This window comes from Grus americana, chromosome 1, assembly GCF_028858705.1.
Source record: "Grus americana isolate bGruAme1 chromosome 1, bGruAme1.mat, whole genome shotgun sequence".
NCBI classification, from domain to species: domain Eukaryota; kingdom Metazoa; phylum Chordata; class Aves; order Gruiformes; family Gruidae; genus Grus; species Grus americana.
Window position 1 is genome coordinate 123,617,339 of NC_072852.1, and position 23,209 is coordinate 123,640,547.

The 23,209-nt window shown below is 40.9% G+C and overlaps 1 protein-coding gene across 5 annotated transcripts in view; it reads left to right on the forward strand.

Annotated features, from left to right (window-relative positions):
* The window catches only part of LOC129209666 (amine oxidase [flavin-containing] B-like), a 73,482-nt gene that overhangs the window by 26,049 nt on the left and 24,224 nt on the right, over nucleotides 1-23,209 (forward strand). For all 5 annotated transcript variants that reach the window (XM_054834792.1, XM_054834709.1, XM_054834543.1 and 2 more), the window contains exons 4-11: nucleotides 10,010-10,114; nucleotides 10,880-10,971; nucleotides 13,375-13,516; nucleotides 14,822-14,971; nucleotides 15,611-15,770; nucleotides 17,199-17,295; nucleotides 18,066-18,119; nucleotides 22,348-22,405. In XM_054834792.1, coding sequence (XP_054690767.1) covers nucleotides 10,010-10,114; nucleotides 10,880-10,971; nucleotides 13,375-13,516; nucleotides 14,822-14,971; nucleotides 15,611-15,770; nucleotides 17,199-17,295; nucleotides 18,066-18,119; nucleotides 22,348-22,405 — 858 coding nt within the window. The remainder of the gene's footprint in view (nucleotides 1-10,009; nucleotides 10,115-10,879; nucleotides 10,972-13,374; nucleotides 13,517-14,821; nucleotides 14,972-15,610; nucleotides 15,771-17,198; nucleotides 17,296-18,065; nucleotides 18,120-22,347; nucleotides 22,406-23,209) is intronic.

Below are 23,209 nucleotides of genomic sequence, written 5' to 3' on the forward strand. Positions count from 1 at the left end.
CAGTTTTTTTTACCCAGCGAAGCATACACTCATCCAAGCCATGAGCAGCCAGTTTCTCCAGGAGAATGCTGTGGGAAATGATGTCAAAGGCTTTACTAAAGTCCAGGTAGACAACATCCACAGCCTTTCCCTCATCCACCCAGTGGGTCACCTTGTCATAGAAGGAGATCAGGTTTGTCAAGCAGAACCTGCCTTTCATAAACCCATGCTGACTGGGCCTGATCCCCTGGTTGTCCTGTATGTGCCACGTGATGGCACTCAAGATGATCTGCTCCATAACCTGCCCCAGCACCGAGGTCAGACTGACAGGCCTGTAGTTCCCCAGATCCTCCTTCTGGCCCTTCCTGTAGATGGGTGTCACATTGGCTAACCTCCAGTCAACTGGGACCTCCCCAGTTAGCCACAACTATTGTAAATGATGGAAAGTGGCTTGGTGAGCACTTCCACCAGCTTCCTCAGTACCCTTGGGTGGATCCAATCTGGAGCCATAGACTTTTGCGTGTCTAAGGGGTGTAGCAGGTCACTAACCATTTCCCCTTGGATTATGGGAGCTTCATTCTGCTCCCCATCCCTGTCTTCTAGCTCAGGGGGCTGGTCTTACTATTAAAGACGGAGGCAAAGAAGGCACTAAATACCTCAGCCTTTTCCTCATCCTTTGTCGCTATATTTCCACCCACATCCAATAAAGGATGGAGATTCTCCTTAGCCCTCCTTTTGTTGCTAATGTATTTATAGAAACATTTTTTATTGTCTTTTATGGCAATTGCCAGATTAAGTTCTAGTTGGGCTTTGGCCCTTCTAATTTTCTCCCTGCATAACCTCACGACATCCTTGTAGTCCTCCTGAGTTGCCTGCCCCTTCTTCTAAAGATCATAAACTCTCCTTTTTTTCCTGAGTTCCAGCCAAAGCTCTCTGTTGAGCCAGGACAGTCTTCTTCCCCACTGGCTCGTCTTTCGGCACATGGGGATGGCCTGCTCCTGTGCCTTTCAGATTTTCTTCTTGAAGGATTCCCAGCCTTCCTGGACTCCTCTGCCCTTCAGGACTGCCTCCCAAGGGACTCTGCCAACCAGGCCCCTAAACAGGCCAACGTCTGCCCTCCAGAAGTCCAAGGTAGCAGTTCTGCTGACCCCCCTCCTTACTTCTCTGAGAATCAAAAACTCTGTTATTTCATGATCGCTGTGCCCAAGACAGCCTCCAACCATCACATTACCAACAAGACCTTCTCTGTTCACAAACAACAGGTCCCATGGGGCACCTTCGCTAGTTGTCTCACTCACCAGCTGTGTCAGGAAGTTATCTTCCACATGCTCCAGGAACCTCCTACACTGTTTCCTCTCTGCTGTATTTCCAGCAGACGTCTGGTAAGTTGAAGTCCCCCACAAGAACAAGGTCTAGCGATTGTGAGACTTCTCCCAGCTGCTTGTAGCATATTTTTTCTGCCTCTTCATCCTGGTTGGATGGTCTATAACAGACTCCCACGATGATCTCTGCCTTGTTTGCCTACCTCCTGATTCCTGTGCATAAACACTGAAATTTATCATCACTATCATCAAGCTCTAGACAGTCAAAACACTCCCTAACATACAGGGCTACCCCACTGCCTCTCCTTCCTTGCCTATCTCTTGTGAAGAGTTTTTAGCCGTCCATTGCAGCACTCCAGTTGTGTGAGTCATCCCACCGGGTATCTGAGATTGCCACTATATCATAGTTTTCCTGCTGCACCATGACTTCCAGCTGCTCCTGTTTGTTGCCCATGCTCTGTGCGTTGGTGTAGATGCATTGCAGTTGGGCTGTTGATCCCGTCACCTTTTTGGGGGGAGAAGCCCTAATTCCTGTATGACCGTTCTCAGGCACTTCCATGGTTTCTAACACGTGAATAACCTTTGTGTCTTTGCTGTCGCATGGCTCTTCATCCCCTATCTCCATTGAGATGGCAGACCGAAGGACCTTGCTAGCACACCATCTCTGGAACATTGGCATGCCACCCCCAGGCTTATCTCTAATGAGCCTGGTTTTATCCCTTTCCCCTTCCAAATCTAGTTTAAAGCTCTTTCAATGAGCCCTGCTCATTGAAGTACCAAATATACAATCGGCATCTCTGGGGAGAATGCTAAGGTGAACCCAGTCCACAGCACATCACCAAAGGTGAATATTTAGTCTTATACACGCAATACTTTTAACTAGGACCACAAATCTGCACTAATGTGAGTGGGTTACATACTAATCTACAATAGATCTGCAGAAAAAAATTTTACAGCCCTCTTGGGTGTCATTCATTTTCAGCACTATTGTGCTTATTAAAATGCAGTTTGCTGTGGTCTTGTTCATGAATAAAAAATGTGATGGTGCTGTTGTATTGGGATTTAATTAGCAGCTGGAAAAGTGACTGCTGTATCTAAAGTTATAGAATTTAGTGGTCTTTCTTCTGTGATATCAGTGATACATGCACTGAAGCTAAGCAATATGATTTATTTAAGCTTTTGACCTGCTTCTCTGCAAATCTAAGGGCAGTATCTCCTGGCATAGTCTGGCGTATATAGTGTAACAGCTTAAATGGATTTTTGAATGACTAGATAAAAGTGCTTTCATTTTTCTTTGTATATCTTAATTAGAGTGCAGTCAGAGAATGAAAAGTCTGTGAGACTCTCAGTTGCCATCAATTTAAGTGAGGCAAAATGGCATCACATCTTTTGGTTTTTTTCCCCTTTTTGCTGACACTTCATAAGCAAGAACGTGGGGAGCTGAGAAGAATACATCTGAATCTTAAAGAAGCTGGGCATCTGGTGTCTTGAAAAGGAAGCCAAGTAAATTCACCGATGCTTAAATTACTACAGGGCTTTGGTAGTTTCACATGTCATTACTGGAATGCAGATCTATGTTATTTATATCAAGAGAGGCATGACCAGCAGGTCGAGGGAGGTGATCCTGCCCCTCTACTCTGCTCTTGTGAGACCCCACCTGGAGTACTGCATCCAGCTCTGGGGGCCCCAGTACAGGAGAGACATGGAGCTGTTGGAGCGAGTCCAGAGGAGGGCCACAGAGATGATCAGAGGGCTGGAGCACCTCTCCTGTGAGGACAGGCTGAGAGAGTTGGGGTTGTTCAGCCTGGACAAAAGAAGGCTCTGGGGAGATCTAATTGCGGCTTACCAGTACCTGAAGGGGCCTACAGGAAAGCTGGAGAGGGACTGTTTACAAGGGCATGTAGTGACAGCACAAGGGGTAATGGCTTTAAACTAAAAGAGGGTAGATTTAGATTAAATATCAGGAAGAAATTCTTTATTGTGAGGGTGGTGAGGCAGTGGAACAGGTTGCCCAGAGAAGCTGTGGATGCCCCATCCCTGGAAGTGTCCAAGGCCAGGTTGGATGGGGCTTTGGGCAACGTGGTCTAGTGGAGGGTGTCCCTGCCCATGGCAGGGGGGTTGGAACTAGATGATCTTTAAGGTCCCTTCCAACCCAAACCATTCTATGATTCTATGATTCTATTTTAACTCTTTACTAGATATGAGGATGCAGGCATTCTTGTCACAAGACGCCATGTCATTAATCACACTCACTGGTAACCTCAAAAGCAAGTCTGAGGACTGAATAGGCTGAGGTTGGTGAAAGCATCTTGCAGACTCCCACAAGGTATATTCTCCATGCTGTGAATGAAGAGCAGTCATTGGCAGGAGTATAGAAAGGCAGGTCTTATTTCGGTCTCATTGGACCTGTCCTATAAATAATGGGGCACCTTCCCTTTTTGTGCCAGCCATGTGGCAGTAATTGCAAGAAAGTAGTTCATAATTAGGCCTTTTTAATTAAAAGATGGATAATATTTGTATTACAACAGCCTAAAAGAAGTAAGATTATGTACAGCAAATCTGCAAAGTGATGTCTGTTAAAGGGGACTGTAAAGCATGGTCTTGCGAGGGATGTTTATTGATTGAGAAGGTTGACTGGAAGACTGGCAGCTGTGACCTAATGGTAGCATGAGGATGAAAGTAGTAAGAAAAATGAAGTAAAAATAAAGTATGCATTTCTTAATTAAATCCAAATGGAAAGAAACTTCCTCAGTCTTAGCTCTCCCAGACCCAAGGGTCTGTTCCCTAGGAGATAAGGAAAAGGAGCTGTGCTCCCACCTAGCTTATTTAATTCAGGCTGCTGGGAGAAAAGCTTCAATTGCATCTGATTGTAAGAAATGATTTTTGTTTCCCTTGAGAAGTTGATTGAGGTCTACAGAAAAACAGAATTACGGAAATGTGTATTTCATACAAGAGCAGCTGGCTGAACATACTGGGTTTCACGCATCTATAAAATTTTATATAAGGTTTCTTTTTTTTTTTTTTTTTTAGGTAAGAAATTTAATACCTGGTGTATCTCAGAAACAAAAGTAGTGAGCCCAACGTTATCTTCTGCTTTAAAGACAGTGTTCTAGTTGTGAGAGAGTGTGTATGCCCTGTCTGCTCGGTTATGTTATCTGTGGGCAGAGCTCATTTGATGGCTTTCTCCCAAATGAAACTCCTCTTTTCTCCTATTTTCATTTATTTTTGCCCATTTATTGGCTTTTGGGAGGGGAAGGAGATTTTTTTAAGACTAATTCTAGAAATACTGCAAAGTTTTCTATTGATTTTATCCACTTTATTGGCAGGTTTAATTCAGGTGTTGACAGCCATATGCAGGACCAGTTTCAAAGGGTATTTAGAAACAAAGTCCTTATAAATCTGTGCTTCATAAGACACCTGAATGTTTTTGTAAAGGTGTTTTTTAGTGTCTGAAAACAAAAAAAATCCCATTCTGGTAGGAAGGAGGCTTAGTTAACTATTTTCTCAGCTGATTGGAACAAATAGTTATATTCGCTTTTAAATTCAGAGCAGATCCTCAATTTCCCTTTCTAAATCACTTTAGAGTTCTTGGTTTTTCTCCTTCTGCCTTTTTTCAGGTAAGACAAGTATTCAAGGGGTTGCATGACTAATGTGGCAGAGTGAAGATGGACTTTATTTCTATAATATGTCAGAAACAAATTGCTCCCAATTAGCTCCTTTCCTTTTCAGGATGCATGTTTCAAGCCAATGTGTTTGGCTATGCTACACTTAAAATGGTATTACTTTTGCTGACCAGATTTCACAAAACACTCTGGCATCTACAGCTGATGATCTCAAATTAGATATTGAAAGATATTTGGAGGTTATTTTGGTGTTTTTTAATATTGTAGCTTTGACTGTTACTTATCTAGATTTTCTTGTGCTGCATTTATATTTTCTAACCTATATATCTTCTTACCTTTAGGATATCTGTCAGTATAGCAGCCAGCTGAGTGTATGAGCTCCTGAACAGTTTAACAAAGAAGGGAACTTGAATGAAGTTCAACACTGTTAACAGTTTTCTCAGTAGGCCTGTATACGCTCTCAGCTTTGTCCGGCTACTTGCCATGTTTTACTGAGAATTATGATTACACAAGAGGCTTAGTCCCAAAGACACGTATTGTTACATGCTATGGATTAAAAAAAACCAAAACAAAACACACCCCACAAATGAAACCAAAAGGATAGTCTTCTACAGGGCAGCAGATGAGAAACTGAGTATCTGAAACAGGTACAGAGTTACAGCCTGAAGTGATGCTTTTCTGTTTCTTGTTTTCCTTCTCACAACTTTGCATCTTACCATTTCTGTGCTTTATATAAATGACATTACTAGGATTTTAAGTTGAGAGAACAAGGTGTGTGTGATGTACCAGTGCTGTGAATCAGCAGAGGGCACTACATGCCTATAAACCTGTGTAACTGTGAATTAACATGCAGAGTGACATCTTGGTGAAGTTAGCATCAGTTACTCCAAGGTTTAGATGATTTAGCTGAGGGAATATCTGTGCTCATTCGGTGATGCAGAGAATGCACCACACTATCTCATTTCTTCCAGTGAAAACTGACTATATTTATAAGATGTTTATACTGTGCTATAAAAAAATGCAAGGATCATTGGCACCAGGGGCTTCAACTCACAGTATTGCATCCCACTTGGGGCACTACCTGGGTACATAATGTTTAGGGAAGCATGAAGTTGTCTTGTGCCTGCAAAAGCAGACTTTCTCCTGAGATCCCACTCTGCATGGAGATACTGATGATATTTCCTGGAAGAGCATGTCCTTTCTCAGCTAACCATTCACTCTCACCTTCACAGGAGAAGGTGTGTAGGATCTGGTCCCTGTGCCCTTGCAAGTGCTGGGGCTGATATTCAAGGGGCTGCTGATACTCAGTTGCCATGCTGTGCTTTTTCCCCCTATAATAACCCACTTCTTATGTTAGCTATTTGATCTGAAACAGAGCTGATATATGCAGAAAGTTTACTTCTATACTATATTACATAGGTCCAGTGTAACTAAGCCAAACATTGGTTGACGTGAAACAGATGGATGAGAAAATAATTTGGGAATTGTAATATTTGTGACAAACACTGGATTTCTTATTTCCTTCTTTGTTAATTCCCGAGACAGCTGGGTTGCATGAGTTTCTTCCCTATAGTTTCAACTCCTTCAGTATGTTTTAGCCCATACTGCAGCAACAGCCTTTGTAAGCTGTTAGGTATAAAAATATTTGAAAAGAAAATCTTTTGTGCATCCTGGGGCATATTTTTCATCTGTGTCTTGTTTTTCTTTAGAGATTATACAGCACCAGGAGGTATGGAGAATGCCATTCCCAGCAATATGATAGAAGTAGGCAAATTTTGCCTAAATATCAAAAAAGTTGTTGTATTTGCAAAAGCACAAATTCATCTGAAGTAGAGCTGAAATGTTTCAGTTTATTGGAAATTATTCAGAGCTATGTGTAATCTTGCTTTTGTGCTGCTATTTTTGTTTCTGTGTAGAGCCTAGTCTTGCAGTATCTTCTCAAACAACATTCTGATTGACAGCTCCTGGAGTGTTGTCTGTATAGTAAATAAAGATTGGGCCTTAGGTAATGTCTTAGGAGCTCTTGAAAGTAACTTTCACAGGAGACTCCCTAACTTTGATGGTTGCTTTTGTTTTTCCAGGTTGAAGTTTGTTCTTGTACTTTATGAGACATGTCACCCCAGATTTCTGCACAAGAGACATACCCAAGATTTCCGTTTCAGCAGTTCAAATGCAGCAAAACAGAAGAATACTAAAAGAAAGATATGTTTTGTGTGTCTTAGCCATGCACTCACGAGGAAGCACCACAGGGAATTCATAAGACTTGAGTTAACTCAGAGGGGATAACTCAGTTAGGATTGCCTCTGGCAGAGCAGGAAGCTCAGAACAAAATCAATAATTGGAATAAGCCATTCTGATGCTGTTCTGGTTTTCTTGAGCACAATATACATGTTTCGTAAATCTAAACCTGGGAAATGCTAGGTACTTAAAACCAAATGGATATGCTCTGTCTTTGGAATACCTACACAGTGTTTACATTAGTGAAGGGTGGCTCCAGTGTTCAGAAGAAGGCACAGTAAAACTGACTTCTTGCTGCCATAGGAGTTAATTATGTACTTTTAATATGCCCAAAAAGGCTAAAAGATAATTACCAACATGGTTCAGATGTTACTAGCTAGGACAGGAAGGTACTCAGTCTGAGAGCTTTTGCTCTTCTTTCATAGCCCTTTGGCAGCAAAGTATGAAGGTGTGCTTCAGTTCAAATTAATTTCATGTTAAGAGATTCCATAATAGTGCCCAAATGTCCATGTCAGGACCAAATGCTTCTGATGGAGCAAACTCATTGAGTTATCTCCATCTACAAGGATATGTTTTCCTGATTACAATTTAATGTGTTTTCATATGGTCGAGCACAAGAGCTGTAGAAATGTGCTTTTTTTCCATGCTGAATGAAAAAACCCAAAAACCCAACCCTCTATTTTCTGGAGTATTTGTGAACATGTGCTGTAATGTCCATTCTTAAAGTGTAAATGCTAGGTTTTCAGCTTTGGTGCCTCTGGCTTCTGAAGTGACTGGAGATCTTCTCTGGCTATGACAAAACTTCTGATTGCCAGAATATCAATTTTTAGAAAGTTTTCATTTTACAAACCGTAATCTCTCCTCAAAAGCACTGCCAAATAACATTGTTGCTTTGCAGCTACTTCTTCGTATGTCCACGTACCAAAGAATTAAAAACTTTCCTCCCACACTTTGCTTTCTTCCCAACTTTCATTACCTTGGTGTTTCTGACAAGGATTCCATTAGAGTCCTGCGTCTGTACAAAGACTAGGTGAAAAAAAAGTTTCTTCTTCACTTTCTCTAACCTGTTGGGGTTTTTGTAAACTGATTTTCTCTTATTCTTATCCTTAGCTTTGATTTTTGGCCTTATTGCTTTCTAAGTATCTCTGCCTTTGAATTAGAAATCATTAAAGTTATTAGCCAGCGTTTTTCAAGGTTATATCTCATTTTGTTATTTCTGTACCAAGTTTTGAGTCTTTCAGGATCCTTTTGTGCCCTTTCAATGTCTCTTCTGGTACTTGTAGACACCTGCAGATTTGAATAATTTGCTCTCTATCCCTTCTTTCACATTATTAATAAAGAGAATAAATCATATAAAGCCTGACACTTCTTTGTGTAAGTGGTCTTTGGATACTTCTCCTCAACAAGACACAGTGTTGTTGTTGTTACCTGGTTCTAAATATTAAATCTTGATGTAATATTTCTTTTGAAGCCAGTGTAAATATTTTTTAAATGATGGATTGGTGTGGCACTGCATCGAATACCTATTAAAAGTTTCTACTTCTACCAATTGACATTCATGCTGATGCAGTGCCCACTTAAATACATAATTTAATATGAGTTTTGAAAAATCAGCTGTGGCACACAATATGGCCTTTATTGTTTATCTATTTTATGGAGTCCACAATGCATAGTGAAAAAATGAGTAATCACATAATGCTAATGAGCATTTCTTTGTAAATTTTTAAAGCTGTTATGCTGCCATCCATATAGTCAGCCAGGGAAATCCCATGTAAATAAAATGGCTCTACAAATTACCTATTGTCTTCCACTATTAATTAAACCAGACCTTCTGAATATCTAGTAGTGGAGATATAGATATATAAAATCTAACTATTAAGTATATAATGATATTGTTAGAACATACGTATTGGCCACCCTATCACTCTCTGGAATTTATGGCCAGACATATTAGATTGGAAGAATGAGTCATGATTAGTAAATGCTACATTTTTCTTTAGGGCTGGGGATTTTTAGGTTAGCTGAAACCATTTTTTTTTCCAGGAAGGTCTCTGAGCTGTGATTTTAGTGTATAATAAAGCTCATCACAGATGTTTTTGCCTGATTTTGAAAGGAAAAAAAACCCAAAAATGCTAACACTAAATACAATTAACAGTTCAGTCTTTTCATGAATATTTATGAGAAATAATGTAACATATGTATCTCTTTTTCAGTAACAAATAGCCAATTTTTCATCTCAATTGAGCAATGCTGTTCCATCTCACTTTTTGGCTCTGATCTTAGTGACTCTACTGCAGGGTATTAGTTTCGCTGCCCAGAAGCGCCCAATATAAAGCTTTGAAGATACAAGGCAGTGTCAGTTCTGCACACAACTGACTTAATTCAACTGTATATCACACTTAAGTTGCAATGCAGAATAACAGGACCACAGAATGGTAGGTGTTGGAAGGGACCTCTGGAGGTCATCTTGTCCAACTCCCCCTGCTCAAGCAGGGCCACCTAGAGCAGGTTGCCCAGGACCATGTCCAGGCAGCTTTTAAATGTCTCCAAGAGTGGAGATTCCACAACCTCCCTGGGCAACCTGTGCCAGGGCTTGGCCACCCTCACAGTGAAAAAGTGTTTCCTGATGTTCAGGAGGAGCCTCCTGTGTTTCAGTTTGTGGCTGTTGCCTCTTGTTCTGCGTGCACACATAGACATGATGTGTCAGAAGCTGTCATGTGGATTGATTAAATTTGTGCTTTCTTCCAGTGAACACTTAACTATTTGGTGCAGCTTCCCACACATAGAAGCCATGCTTACAGTTATATTTAGTTTTTATGATGGTTTTGTTTGTTTTTCATCTTGCAGGGTAAGTCTTACCCCTTTAAAGGTCCATTCCCTCCTATGTGGAATCCGTTGGCCTACCTGGACTACAACAACCTGTGGAGGACCATGGATGAAATGGGAAAGGAGGTATGGCATGAAGAATTGCAGCTGACCATCTCAGCTCAGCTTTGCCTCCGTAAGGGGCAGAGTATAGATGGGACTAGGATGCAGACAGGCAAAGCTGGTCTAGCTTGAACAAACCTGGTGCTGGCAAGAGCAGCATCATGCCATGCCTTTTGGTAACACACTGATGGTAAGAGCATATGTATAAGTGGCATCCTGGCAAGCTCTTCTGAAGGCCATGCTGCTGAGGCTCTTTGCAGTCATACCTTCGTTTTTCTGGATATATGGACATTAGGGTTTATGTGTGTGATTTTTAGCACTTTGTCTGACAACTGGGTGAGTAATATTTTAAGAGGTTTGTAGACCTCAGATGTATGCCCTTCTCCACCCTCAAATTCAACGTGTCTGGTTTAGTTCGTTACCAGTAGTGTATGTTTTCCATTGACTGAGCTACAAGACTTTGAGAAGAGGTTGCTGTTACTTGCATAGATGAATGGGAGAGATATGGAGTAACTCAGAGACATCCCCCAGGACTGTACTTTGCCTTTCTGGGCAAAGTTCTTAACTCTAAATTTATTGTCCATTATTCAATCTAAATAAAAAAAATCTTAAGCAAACAAACAACAAAAACCCTAAAAGCATCCTCTGATAAGTTCACTGTATTAGTTGCTAGGAATTTGCAGGCTGAATTACCATGTAAAGATGAGATTGTGATATTGTTTGTGTTTGTTGTCTCTTTCTTATGCCACTCATTCATTTGCTGAGGAATGCTCTTTGATGTCTCCTTAGATTCCCAGTGAAGCCCCGTGGAAGGCTCCACATGCAGAAGAATGGGACAAAATGACTATGCAAGATTTCATAGATAAAATTTGCTGGACAAAGTAAGAAACTCTTTAATACAAAGTGTAATAGCTTATATTTATATACCTTAGAGCTTCAAATAAGCATTACTGCTTTGCAGACAGATATAACTACCACTAGAATGCAACATTTTTAAAGAAATGGGGTAAGAAAATCTTGTAATAATGGACCTGTCAGCACACACAGTACATTCTGTTATATTTCCATAAATTTTTTGACTAAAACAAAGATAAAAGGAAAATTTATTTTGGGAGGGTTACTTCTGAAGAGATGGGTAGTACCTTCATCTGTTATGTGCACTTTACCTCTCTTTACTGTGTGTTCAACCTTTAAGAGAAAAATGGTGTGGCTACAGCAGGTTTTTGAATCAAACTTTTGATGGAATAACACACATTTATTCTGTGCTGGACCAGCTGATTTTACCAAAGTGCTATAAAAATAACATTTGTCTTGAAATAGCACTAAATCACTTTAACACCCATCATTCTATTGTTTAACTGCTGCACTATATACCACCCAGGGAAACTGAAAATGCTTCCTTTTTTTATGTATACATCAAAGCAATTTTTCTTTACTTGCCATTCAACAACAGTTTGATTGGTTTTCTTCACACTGAAGGAAAAAAAAACCCCATATTAATTCTGCCTCGCTGTAAAGCAGATTGATTTCTACAGCAACCTCTTCAGAATTGCTAAGCATCTGACACGCGGCTGCCACGAGCCTGCACGAGCATAGTGCAGAAGCCTGCTAGCACCCACTCAAGCTGACGCTGTCATTGACAAGGGCATTTTTACAGCATCAGCCAGCCTCTAGAGAGCAATGTGATCATTGTTAACGGACTATAGGTTCTTGCCCCAAACCTTTTAATCTTCTGGTTGTTTTCCTTTTACAAGAATGACAATTGCACAAAAGCAAAAAGAAATTCTCTCTCATTTTCACCACCATCCCTGTTCAGTAAAACCAAACATAAATGTGTGCTGGTGGTTCTGCTGGCCATCTGAACCTCTGATTTGGTAAGGAACTAGACAGGTTAGCAAAACGCCATGCATCGGTGGTCATTCAATATCCAATAGCTCACGTGACTGCAGTGATATTTTTTCAAACTCTGATGGAATAAGACTTGACATTTTACCTGAATATTGGCATAACTGTCAGCCTCCCTTAATTCCAAGATGCTTTTCAGATTTTATATGTGCATCTCAGCTTGATTTGCCCAGTTTGCTCAAGATTCAGGTAACATGCTGTACAAACTTCCCACCCTGGAAGGTAATGATCCAGAAGGGTAATCTTTTACTATTTCCTCTCATCTAACAGACTGTACAGATTTGCTTTTGGCTAGAATTGCATGCTGAAAATACCCTGAGTGCTCTTGGTTGAAATCATGCTGCCATTCCTAGCTAAAACACCAGGAGAAATTGGGGAACTGAAATGCTGAAAAGCAATGGGAGAAGACAGCAGAAACTAGGGGAGTTTAACCACCATCTAATCCTTCTGCTTATGAAATATTAATAAATACATATACTAATTCTCCCATTAGAAAAAATATCTTTCAGAGTTGATCATATTTACAGTATGTGTTTATAGAGACAAAAATTGATGAATATTTTCTGTATTATTTTTGGCTGTCAGGAATGAAGCCAGAATGCACCTGGATTTCATAAAATGGATCAGCTTTTTACTTCAGCAGGATTTTGCATTTTTAGAAAGGACAGAAGATGCCTTTTTTCTATGTAGATCTACAGCTGAGTTTGAAAAAGTATGTTTGACATACTTTTTTTTTTTCTTTTCCTTAAAGTTCAAACACTGTATAAAGGAAGAAGCAATTAAAAGTGGATTATGTACTGGCTTTGGAAGTTATTGAGTTCCTGGTGCCTGGTATATGAATTGCCTATAGAAACTCAGTCCCTGTCATTCACAATGCGGTTAAACCGAGCAACTCTTGGTCCTATCTGTGTCCCTTTAATCTCCTCCTTAGAGGGAGGGCAGAGGAAGTGTTTCCTTCTAACAGGAGGAATAATGTTTCCCTGAGCCTTAATTAACCCTGTCTTAGTGCGCCCCAAAATCTTGTACAGGTTTATACAGTAATTTCCAGTAGAGCTGTTATGAAATCATCAACTGGAGGATGTAAAGCAGACACAGGCTACTTTTCCACTTCTGTGTTCATCACCGCTGGCTACCAGATCACCAGACCTAATTTTGCTGGAATACAGCAGTGCTTGATTAACCTTTTTTTGCAGGATTACTTGAAAAATGTTGCATAAAAGGAATTGTTATTGTTTCCTATTTCAGCTGAAATTTAGGAATCCTTTACTCTCAGTGAAAGAAAGAAGAGGTTGCCAAAGACAGTCTCTCTCCTACTAAAAAACAAGATTTTCACCCTTCTTCCATTTTTAAATTAACTCCCTTTCTTTTCTTTGCTGCAGTGCTGCCAAGAGTTTTGCAACTCTCTTTGTGAATGTGGATGTCACTTCTGAACCCCACGAGGTCTCTGCCCTTTGGTTTTTGTGGTACGTGAAGCAGTGTGGAGGGACAACGAGGATATTCTCAACAACCAACGGAGGGCAGGTAATGTCAGCCATCACCTTCTGCGGCTCGTGACAGGCCTTGTTTAACTTCATTCTTTTGCTTGTTTATTTTAGTTCAGAGGGCCAACTGAGACATCCATGATTTTGAGCCAATAGCACATTGATAACTAGTTCTATTAATTTACACGTTAATCTGGATCTTGCAAGACTCATGTTGAAAGCTATTCCTGTGCTGAAGGCATTGGCCCAGGGATCAGCAGATTTGTATCGGTTCCTGACTCTGGCTTCCTTTTGGGCTCTGGTTAGACCACATATTTTGCTTTTCCACTTCAAAAAAAAAGAAGAAAATATTACTTATGCTTATTTCTCTCATGAGGCTGAAGCAAGCCTTACCACTTCAGAAGCACGGAATGGGGATGGCACTGCTAGCTGCACGAGTACGTAGAGTGCTCCAAATACTGAAAATGTAGCCCAGAACTGGGTTCCTAAAGACAATAGCTCCCAGGATTAAAACTGTTAAGATTTTAAAATCAGTCTGAAGAAAATGAACACCCCTGCTTAAATATGGTATTGCTCTGAAATGTTTGAAATCTGGTATATTAGTGCTGCTTCTGCATTTCAAGAAAGTAAAGACTCTGTTAATGGTCTTCCTCTTGAGAAATGCAAATTTTACTAATTATATTAGAAATAATTATATATTAGAAATGCAAATTACTTAATCATAAATAAATAACTAAAATTACAAAGAATACATTCAAAGATGTTAAAATGCATAAGTATGCATGGATAAGCAATAATTATAGATAATTTAACCATATATACATTGCATTAAATATTTGAATTCTGTTACGTTAGAAGTGATTTGAATTTAAGTTAGTTTAGACTACATGCTGCATTTTTGGTGTGAGCTATGTCACTTCTTATACCTTGTTATTTATTATGAGGATCAGGGTTCCTACTTCTGACACACAGACCTCTGCAGGGATAAGAGTGAACTCAGAGAAAGGTTTAAAAGTTTAGGCGCTTTTCAGAAGTCTTGCTGATTCACACAGCTCTGTGGAATCCATTTGGAGACCACATGAAAAGGGATTTTCTCATGAGGTTACTGATACTTCTAGTTTTGGCTGGTGGTCAAATACGGGAAGCATTTGAGGAGTTCACTGAAAGAGAAAGGAACATGAATTTGTTTTCCAAGTGAGACTGCTGAACTTTCCTAAAACGGTTTGATAACAACAGAACGATGGATTTGTTTTGAATGCCAAGCAAAACGTTTGTCATGGTACGTGCTTCACATGCATCACTCTGCTGATTCTGCTTTGCCAAGTTGTTGTTTTCTGTGTTTCAGGAGAGGAAGTTTGTTGGGGGCTCTGGCCAGATCAGTGAGAAAATAATGGAGCGCCTGGGAGGCCGGGTGAAGCTGAGGAAGCCAGTCGTCCGCATTGATCAGTCGGGTGAAAGTGTCATAGTGGAAACCTTAGATCATGAATTATATGAGGTAATGAAACCTCTAACACTTAAACTACTGTTAGTGCTGGGATGGCTGTAAAACCTTTAGCTTTTCCTTTTTCACTTCTCCAAAATCTTGTAAAAAAATGTAGCAGGGATTAAAGTGACTATGACAAAGTCACACTTTCTCATTGTCCCTGAGTAATAGCAATGATAGAGTTTAAAATGATGCCTGAAAAGCAAAGTGTATATTTGAACTCCTCCTTCACTAGCATCTCTTCTACTATTCAGTTACATTCTGAATTAAAGGATAGTTGTAAGGTGAACACAAAAATGAGCTTAAATGTTTCAGGCTTTGCTTCCAAGTTGTAACAGAGGAGTCCAGATGGAAGGGAGACCGATGGACTCTTGTAACACAGAAAATCTTTCCACTGGCTTTTTTTCAAGCACTGAGGAAAGAGCAGCTGCCCATCATTGGAACAGATGGCTGTTTATATAATGCTTGTTTGTTGTTTAACAACCAGGATTTTGTGAGGGTTCAGTTTTGCAATTCTTATGCTAAATGCCAAAATTGCTTCAGAAGATACATGCTGCAGCCTCCCCAGATGTCTGCCAAGATCATTAGAGCAATATACTTAGGATGAAGTAGTGGAGAATGTATTTGGCTTATGTATAATTTCTTTTCCAGGGCAAATATGTGATCAGCGCCATTCCCCCTGCTCTTGGTTTGAAGATTCATTTCAACCCACCCTTGCCGCCAATGAGAAACCAGCTCATCAACCGAATCCCCATGGGCTCAGTCATCAAGTGCATTGTGTACTATAAGGAAACTTTCTGGAGAAAGAAAGGTATTACATTTTAATTGAAGGGAATAATAGTGACACAGAGGGGGAAGAGGGTACACGGTAATTGAGTAGACTTTGTGTTTAGAGGATGCCAGACCTTAGAAGGAGACTTTGTACACCTCTATGCCATTTTTGCCTTTCCCTGTTTGGGAAACTTGAGAGATCAGTTGGGAAGAGATGGTCATGGGAGAATAAAAAGGAGCAGGTAGGCATGAAGGGCGAACTCATGTCTGTTGCTTATTGGCTTGGTTGTTCTTTGTCATCCTCTCCTTTTCCTTCAGTGTCACCTGCGTATGAGATGAGTCTCTCTCTCGCTGGTATGGTAGCCTAAAGGTACAAGTGATATGTGATGGAGAGAGGTTTTATCCTATCAGCTATCAGCCTGCAAAAACTCTGCCTTCTGGATGCACTGGGCAGGATTAATTTAAGGTGACTTCACATGGTCATCCCCAGCTGGGCTAGCCATCCTGCACTCCCTTTACATGCTGAGTAGTTCCATAGTGATTCCTCAGATCTCTTTTAGAACTTACTGAATCTAAGACAATCTGCAGTGTAATAGCACCCATTTCTCTTCACTGTTTATAAAGAGTCCACACCTGTATTTGTCTACAAATGTCATCCACCCTTCGTCTCTGTGAATGACTTTAAGAGTTCTGGATCCTAGCATATTCTGGCTATTAGGTTTGGGATGGATTGGCAAGAGGTGACTCCCATTTCCTGGTAGAACCCATAGTTTGCATACTGTGCTTTGCTAACACTGTTGTTGTTCTTTCAAGAACAATTTATTTTCTTCAAACTCTTCTTTTAAAAACAATTGTGTTTTCAAAACAATGTACAAATGTGTCCTATGCCTGACATAAATATCATATATGGAAACAGTTGTGCTGGAGGCACTTGAACATCTTAGTGTCTGAGAGCAATCTGTTTCTGTGCAATTAATAATTACCTTGCTAACTGGGTTGCAGAATAATTTATTTTTCTTTCATAAATTCAACAATAGGAGATTCCTTTATTGACTTTCTCTTTTAAAGATATTTGAGAAGGACTGTTAATTGCCAGCACATCTCAGATCTGAATTTTCTCCTGTAGAGATGATCTAGCACTTCTCGGAGCCAAAGGAACACTACACTGCAAGGGAGCCATGCGCTAATCTTTGTCTGTTAATGGGGATCACTATCCTTGTTTGGGTTTTTGTTCTTCTTTCTGCTGTTTCCATCTCTCTCTACATTAGAATCATAGAATCGGAGAATGACAGATTGGGAGAGACCTCTGGATGTCATCTAGTGCAATGCTTTGCTCAGAACGGGGTGAATTTAGGGGTTGTTTAGGGCTTTTTCCAGTCAAGTTCTGAGTATTTCACAACTTCTTGGAAGCTTGTTCCTATGTTTGGATACACGGATCCTAACTTCTTTTCCACTTTGTGCTTATCAGGGTATTGTGGTACCATGATCATTGAAGATGAAGATGCTGCAATTGGCTTAACACTTGATGATACTAAGCCTGATGGCAGCTTTCCTGCCATAATAGGGTAAGAGACAAAGAAGGTGTCTAGTTAATGCCTTTTTATTTTGCCTTAGAGGCAACAACTGAAACAGAAAAACTGCTACTTTTGAAGGGAAATACTTTAAAATAGTTAAAGGGTTGAGTTTCTCAGTGTGTGATGACTATGTTCCATGAACTTTACTTTCAAAAAAAATTCTCCCTGTGATTTAATTACTAATTTAAATAAATGAAATTCTGTTTTTCTTCTCTTTTTCTCACTGTCATCTTTTGCCTTTTTGTGTGGCAAAATACAAAATTGGGGAAGAGGAAAGGAAGGAGAAGAAAAAAGGGAGTGATTGCAGAAATGTAAAGTTTTCTCCAAATATTTTGCCACCTCCAAATTTTCCAGTTCTTTAAATGAAAATTTGTTTTCTAGAATTATATTTTATTTTCTTCTTTTTTTTTTTTCCCAAAACAGCCAGAGATTTAACAATAATTTCCAGTTCAATCCCACGCTTCACCTCGTGTTGTTTCAAGCCTGCACACACTGCTATATAAAATTAAGGTCATTGGGAAACAGCTCATGCAAATATTCTAACCTGAATCTCAGAGTGGTTCCTTCCACAGTGAGTCCTGCAAGCAGCGGGCATAGCGTATAATGTTATGCAGAGAGGTGAAATGGCTATTTTGGATAGAGACACAAGCTAATACTATGAATCAGAAGCATCTTATCATAAGGTATTGGTATTTTAAATAATGCAGGAAATGTAGTAACATAATGGAAGTAAATTGTTTGTGGTCTTCCTTGTTTTACAGCTTCATTCTTGCTCGGAAGTGTAGAAGACTGACAAGTCTCACAAAAGAAGAAAGGTGAGTACAAAGACTGGAGATCTGCATGGAATCTGAGTCAAATTTTTGTTGTAAATGACCAGAGCAGGCATAAAATGCCCCAATTGGAAGGAAGTTATCTGTAACTTTGCAACAGTAGGAGGACATGTCACTTTAAGGAACAAGATCTCTTATTTGTTTTTGGATGAAGACCCCATAGGATTCCCACAAACGGGCAGCAGATGTGGTAGCTAGCCCCTGCCCTTTGGACACTCTCAGGTCATGGTTCTCATTGTTCAGCAAGGCTGCTCTGCTTATGTGACTTTCGCAAAAGGACTGCTCTAAGCTGCTGACTATGAAAGTAGTGTAGATATTCTGCTGCCCTCACTGGAAAGCATCCAGGGCCAGCCTCATCCCTCCCCACTGCTACCCCTCTGGCTTCTTGCAAGTGCACCAAGCTCTTTGAAACTTGTCAGAAGGGACAGGTTTGGCCCCTGTGCTTGATTTTTTTCTAATCACCCTGGAGGGTCCTTTCAGTGTCTGTAACTTAGTGCATGCAACCTTGTAGCTGCCATGAACCAGACCTCCATATCATGAAGAGGTCAAAAAGCTGCCTCCAGCTTTCCACCCTCAGTTATGGGAAAAAATGCCCTTCAGGCACAGATGAAGGTCTTTTTTACTGTCTGGTTGAAACAAATCTCTGCATACAGTAGTGCTCTTTTGTTTATTACTAAAATAGAATATACGAAGTAATGATTTTTTTTCCATCACATTGATTCACAGTATCTGATCAAATTAAAGCTACAAGTAGAGAGTGTGGATATGAGTAGAAGCCTTATTTTGACATGGAGAAAATACATTTGTTTTTAAAGCATGCCACAAGGAATACTGTGTCCAAGTAAACATTTTTACAGTAATAGCTAGTCTAACTAGAGAAGATGTAGCCACCTCAGTTTAGCTTTGCAGGTAGTCCAGCAGTCTGTGGATAATGGGTCTAAATGGGGTTGTTAACGTCCCAGTCTTTTCAAATGATAGCCTGGTAACATAGAGCACTCTTAATTTTGGCAGGAATGGACAAGGCAGCCTTTTCCTCAGCACTGAGGCTTTTAGATAGACTCCCATCAGGTGACTGACAATAAAAGTAGTGTAGGTATTCTGAAATCCAGCGTGCCCAGCATTTTAAGCCATCGTAAACACCAAATGGTGTCTTACTCTGTATGTCAGTACATTAGATACAACTGAGCATTGGCAGTATTTGAGAACCACTTCTCTTTCTGTGAAATGAAGGGCTGTCCTGGCTGTTTGCAAGGCACTATGAAGGAAAGGTTGCTTTCCCCTGGGCATTAAAAGCATTAACACAATTATCTGACTCTGCTGCTGCCTACAGCAAAGTTTTAAACAAAAGGATTTTGAAGTCTTGTCTTTTGTGGAATAAACCTTAGATTAGGAAGGACTTTGCTTTGTTAAAGAATAGTTATGAAATATGTTTGGGTTGGTACCTGATAGAAGTACCCTGGTGCAGGGGGCAGCGGTGCCTCTGGCTCCTAAAGTCTTGGTCATGGTCAACCAAGAACCCGCTGGGCTACATTGCAGCACCTCTCCTGCATATGAGCACAAGTCTCCTTCCAGTGGAAATCAGGATCCAGGAGGAGGCAGAGCATGTACCTGGATGTTCTTCCCGTGTACACTCAGGGTGCAACCAGTTTGTGTTGTTTAGATGGGGGCTATGGTGTTTGCAGGGAGGGATCTCTTCTGAGGATGGGCTTCTTGTGGCACCCTACAGAGGTTGCATCTCGCTGAGATGCTGTGCCCACCTGTCAGCACAAGCTGGGCTCTCCCTTTATCACGTTGATGACAGGGTAAGGTTTTTGGTAATCCTTGGATATGAAGAGTAGGATGTAGAGTCCATGGCAGCTATCCTAAATCATGGCTGGGAACAGCAGTTGTGGGAGGGGAGGGAAACTGTTTTACAGCCTAAGCCAGACTGAAGGGAGTAAAACTCATTGCTGCCTTCCAGCTGGTCTTCCCAGGCCAGCTGCCAATGAGTAATTACAGTGGTTAGATTGTGCCCTACCTTTCACAGCTGTGCCATGAAGGTGATGGCATCACACATGGCTGTGGAGTAAGAGACCACGGAAAAGAGCTGAGTGTCTGCATGTGCACTTCTTCCATGCTGCACAGTGTAACTCTCGACAGGACCCTACCTAGGTAGCTCCAGGCATAACATTCCTCTTATTTAGTACTGGTGGCAATTTCACAGCTGAGTCCAAACCCAAGAAATAATGATTTTACTCACTGCATATTCCATATGTTCCATGCTGGCATTAGCCATAAATCCATAAATAAGTATTTAGTTAAACTGTTCTAGGACAAAAAGTGCAGAGGTTGCAGAGAGACCAGCTCATCTGCAAGGATTGCTCTTATTAGGGGGAATGCCCTCAGTGATAGATTACTGTTGTAGGATTCAATCCTTTAGAAACAGCATTTCTGTGGTTTTTTTTCTGTCAATACCTTATTATTGATGAATAATTCCTTCCAAGATTGAAATTTCTTAAGAGTCTGAAGATGCCCTTGACCTGAAACTTAATATTTTCTTTTGCACAGCTATCTGAAACTACCTGTATCTGTATTTACAATGTAGTTGGCAAACAGCAGTGAACCTGCACCTTCTTGGAGCCCTGCAGTTGGCCATACATGAGAATCCCTACCAGCCTCTGATATGCCATTTCCAGGCTCCCTGAAGGGTCACGTGTGGAAAAAGGGCAGGGCACAGGCAGATCTAGAGGGGTCCTTCTCATCCTTGTCATGGTGCTGGGAGGAGCAGAAGCAGGTGGATCCCAAGGTGATAACTCACTTTCCTGTGTGGAGCCCCATGGTGTCACTGACCTGCCCTGAAAGCAGGAGCCAGTGGGCATTTTTGAGAGGTGGTGGGCAGACCTCAGCAGAGGCTTTGCTGGATCGTGCTGTTAAAATGGCTTTATTCTCTTCAGACACTGGGTAGGTGCTGGTAGTCTGCAGGGCATGGTGGTCACCTCACTTAGAGAGAAATGCAGAGAGAGATGGAGGAAATGATCCTTTTTGTTATGGCTGTTGCTGGATTCACGTCACCCCCTGAGTGCAGTGGGATGTTCGTACATAGATTCTGCAGCTCTCTGAGCCCTCCTGGCCAGCCACTGCATCACCATGCATTTCTGCTTCTGGAGCAGAAGGCTGACCCTCGTCCTCTGCCGTGGGGCACAAGGAAGGGGTGCTTCCTTCCCTTCTGCTGCTGCTGGGCTTGACACCTGCCAGCAGCAAAATCACCCCAGGGCCACGGCTCTTCCTGAACTGTAGCAGCTTCACTTTCCTGCTCAAGCCCCAACCTACACAGGAGGACACCTTCTTCAAGTTCCTTCAGGTCTTCCAGGGTCTTTTTTCTCCTCATCCCCTTTCTATAGCATTCTTTGAGTTCCGCTGCTCATGGGTATAGCTGTGCTCCTGTGTAGCTGGGTTGCTTCATACAGCAGTATAGATATGGTTTCCTCATATGCTTATATAGGTGGGAGTGTAGCTCATACAGTTACAGAGCTGGGGCTGCTGTATTTCTGTGCCCAGCATGGCTTTCTGTGGAGCACAGGACTTGCTTCCAGAAGCAAATGTCTTTCCAGTGCTGTATTTGCGTGTTTGTTTTTCATAATTGTTAACTGTTATTTCATCTTGATCTTCTCGTGTTTGGGAATTGGTGCAGTGCGGCTAACAGTAAACAGTAAGACCTAAAAGCTTGTAGGAATAAACTTAATTGCACTTGGGATTTGCTACAGAATGAAGTATATTCATGGATTTATAGTCTCATAAACTAAAACAGGAGGAAATTTTATAGATACAGAAATAAAGTACTGATTCCTTGAGAGCCTCAGGCTATCAATACCTGTATCTTTGTAGGAACAAACCATCAGTTAGACTATGTGCCAGGACAAAAAAGTGCAATGCCTTACTACTTTCTTTTCCTGACAGCCTACAGCACCTTTGGATAATGTATGGATTTGGGCTGCTAGAGGCATCTTAAAGGAACAGCTTGCATAATTGCTGGTAAAACCAGCTCTTATGCAGCACAGGAATTTGAGTTATTTCTAGTGATTCAGAGGCTGAGCAATTAGGATAGATCCCAAAAAACTGGAACCTCAAATTCAAGCAGATATTGATAACCTGTTCTCTTGAAACTAGGACATATTAGAAGTGGTTTGTTTTTTCTTTCCTTACACAGAAGTCTTCTGTTGCTTTTCTCTTGCAGGAAGACGAGGTTGTGTGAGCTGTATGCAAAGGTTCTGGGATCAGAGGAAGCTTTACATGTAAGCACGCAATCTCAACCATGGCGTCTCTTATCAGACTTGTTGAGCTGGGGAAGGGCAGAATGAAACCGGAATGCAGCAGTGCTCCAGCACAGTGTTGCGTAACATTTTGGAAAAGGTACCTGCTATGGGGGCGCTTGCTGCCCTCTGCAGAGGTGTGGAGAGAAGGTTATGGCAAGTCTATGGTTGTGTTTGACAGTGAGGGTAAGAATGAGCTTATGAAATAGTTAAAAGGCAGCTATGGATGTTATGGGTAGTTAAAAGTCCAGCTTCATCGGTGGCATTCACAGTGCTTACCACTGTACATCTCACTTGTTTTCAGATGTGGCAGGCTTGCCTTTCCCTCTCAGTCTATGTTGAGCATAATGTTTCTTCTCTCTTGCTAGTTGCTAAGATCCATTGCTGCATGTGTTTTTCTTTTTTCCTTTCCCTGGCCTTCTCTTCCCTGTAATGGTAAATAACTGATAGGATTTGTGTGATCTCACACTTAGTTTATGTCATCAGCACCCTTTATCCTTTAAGGGCAATTTTACGTGAGTTAAAAGTTGTAGACATCAATCTCAAGATTACATCATTTTAAACACAACAATATGTTGTACGCACAAACATGCAAGTGCCATACTTTGCATTTTTAACAGTATATAGTTGTATCAAATGTGCATATTACAAGTGTTATACCTGTGTACACCAGAGGTTAATTTTGCTTTACAAGGCTTAAAGCATAAATTGGTGCTCAAAGCATAAATTTACATTGACAGATTAAGAGGATTAAGTTCTACAGTGGCCATATTAGCTAGTTTTTAA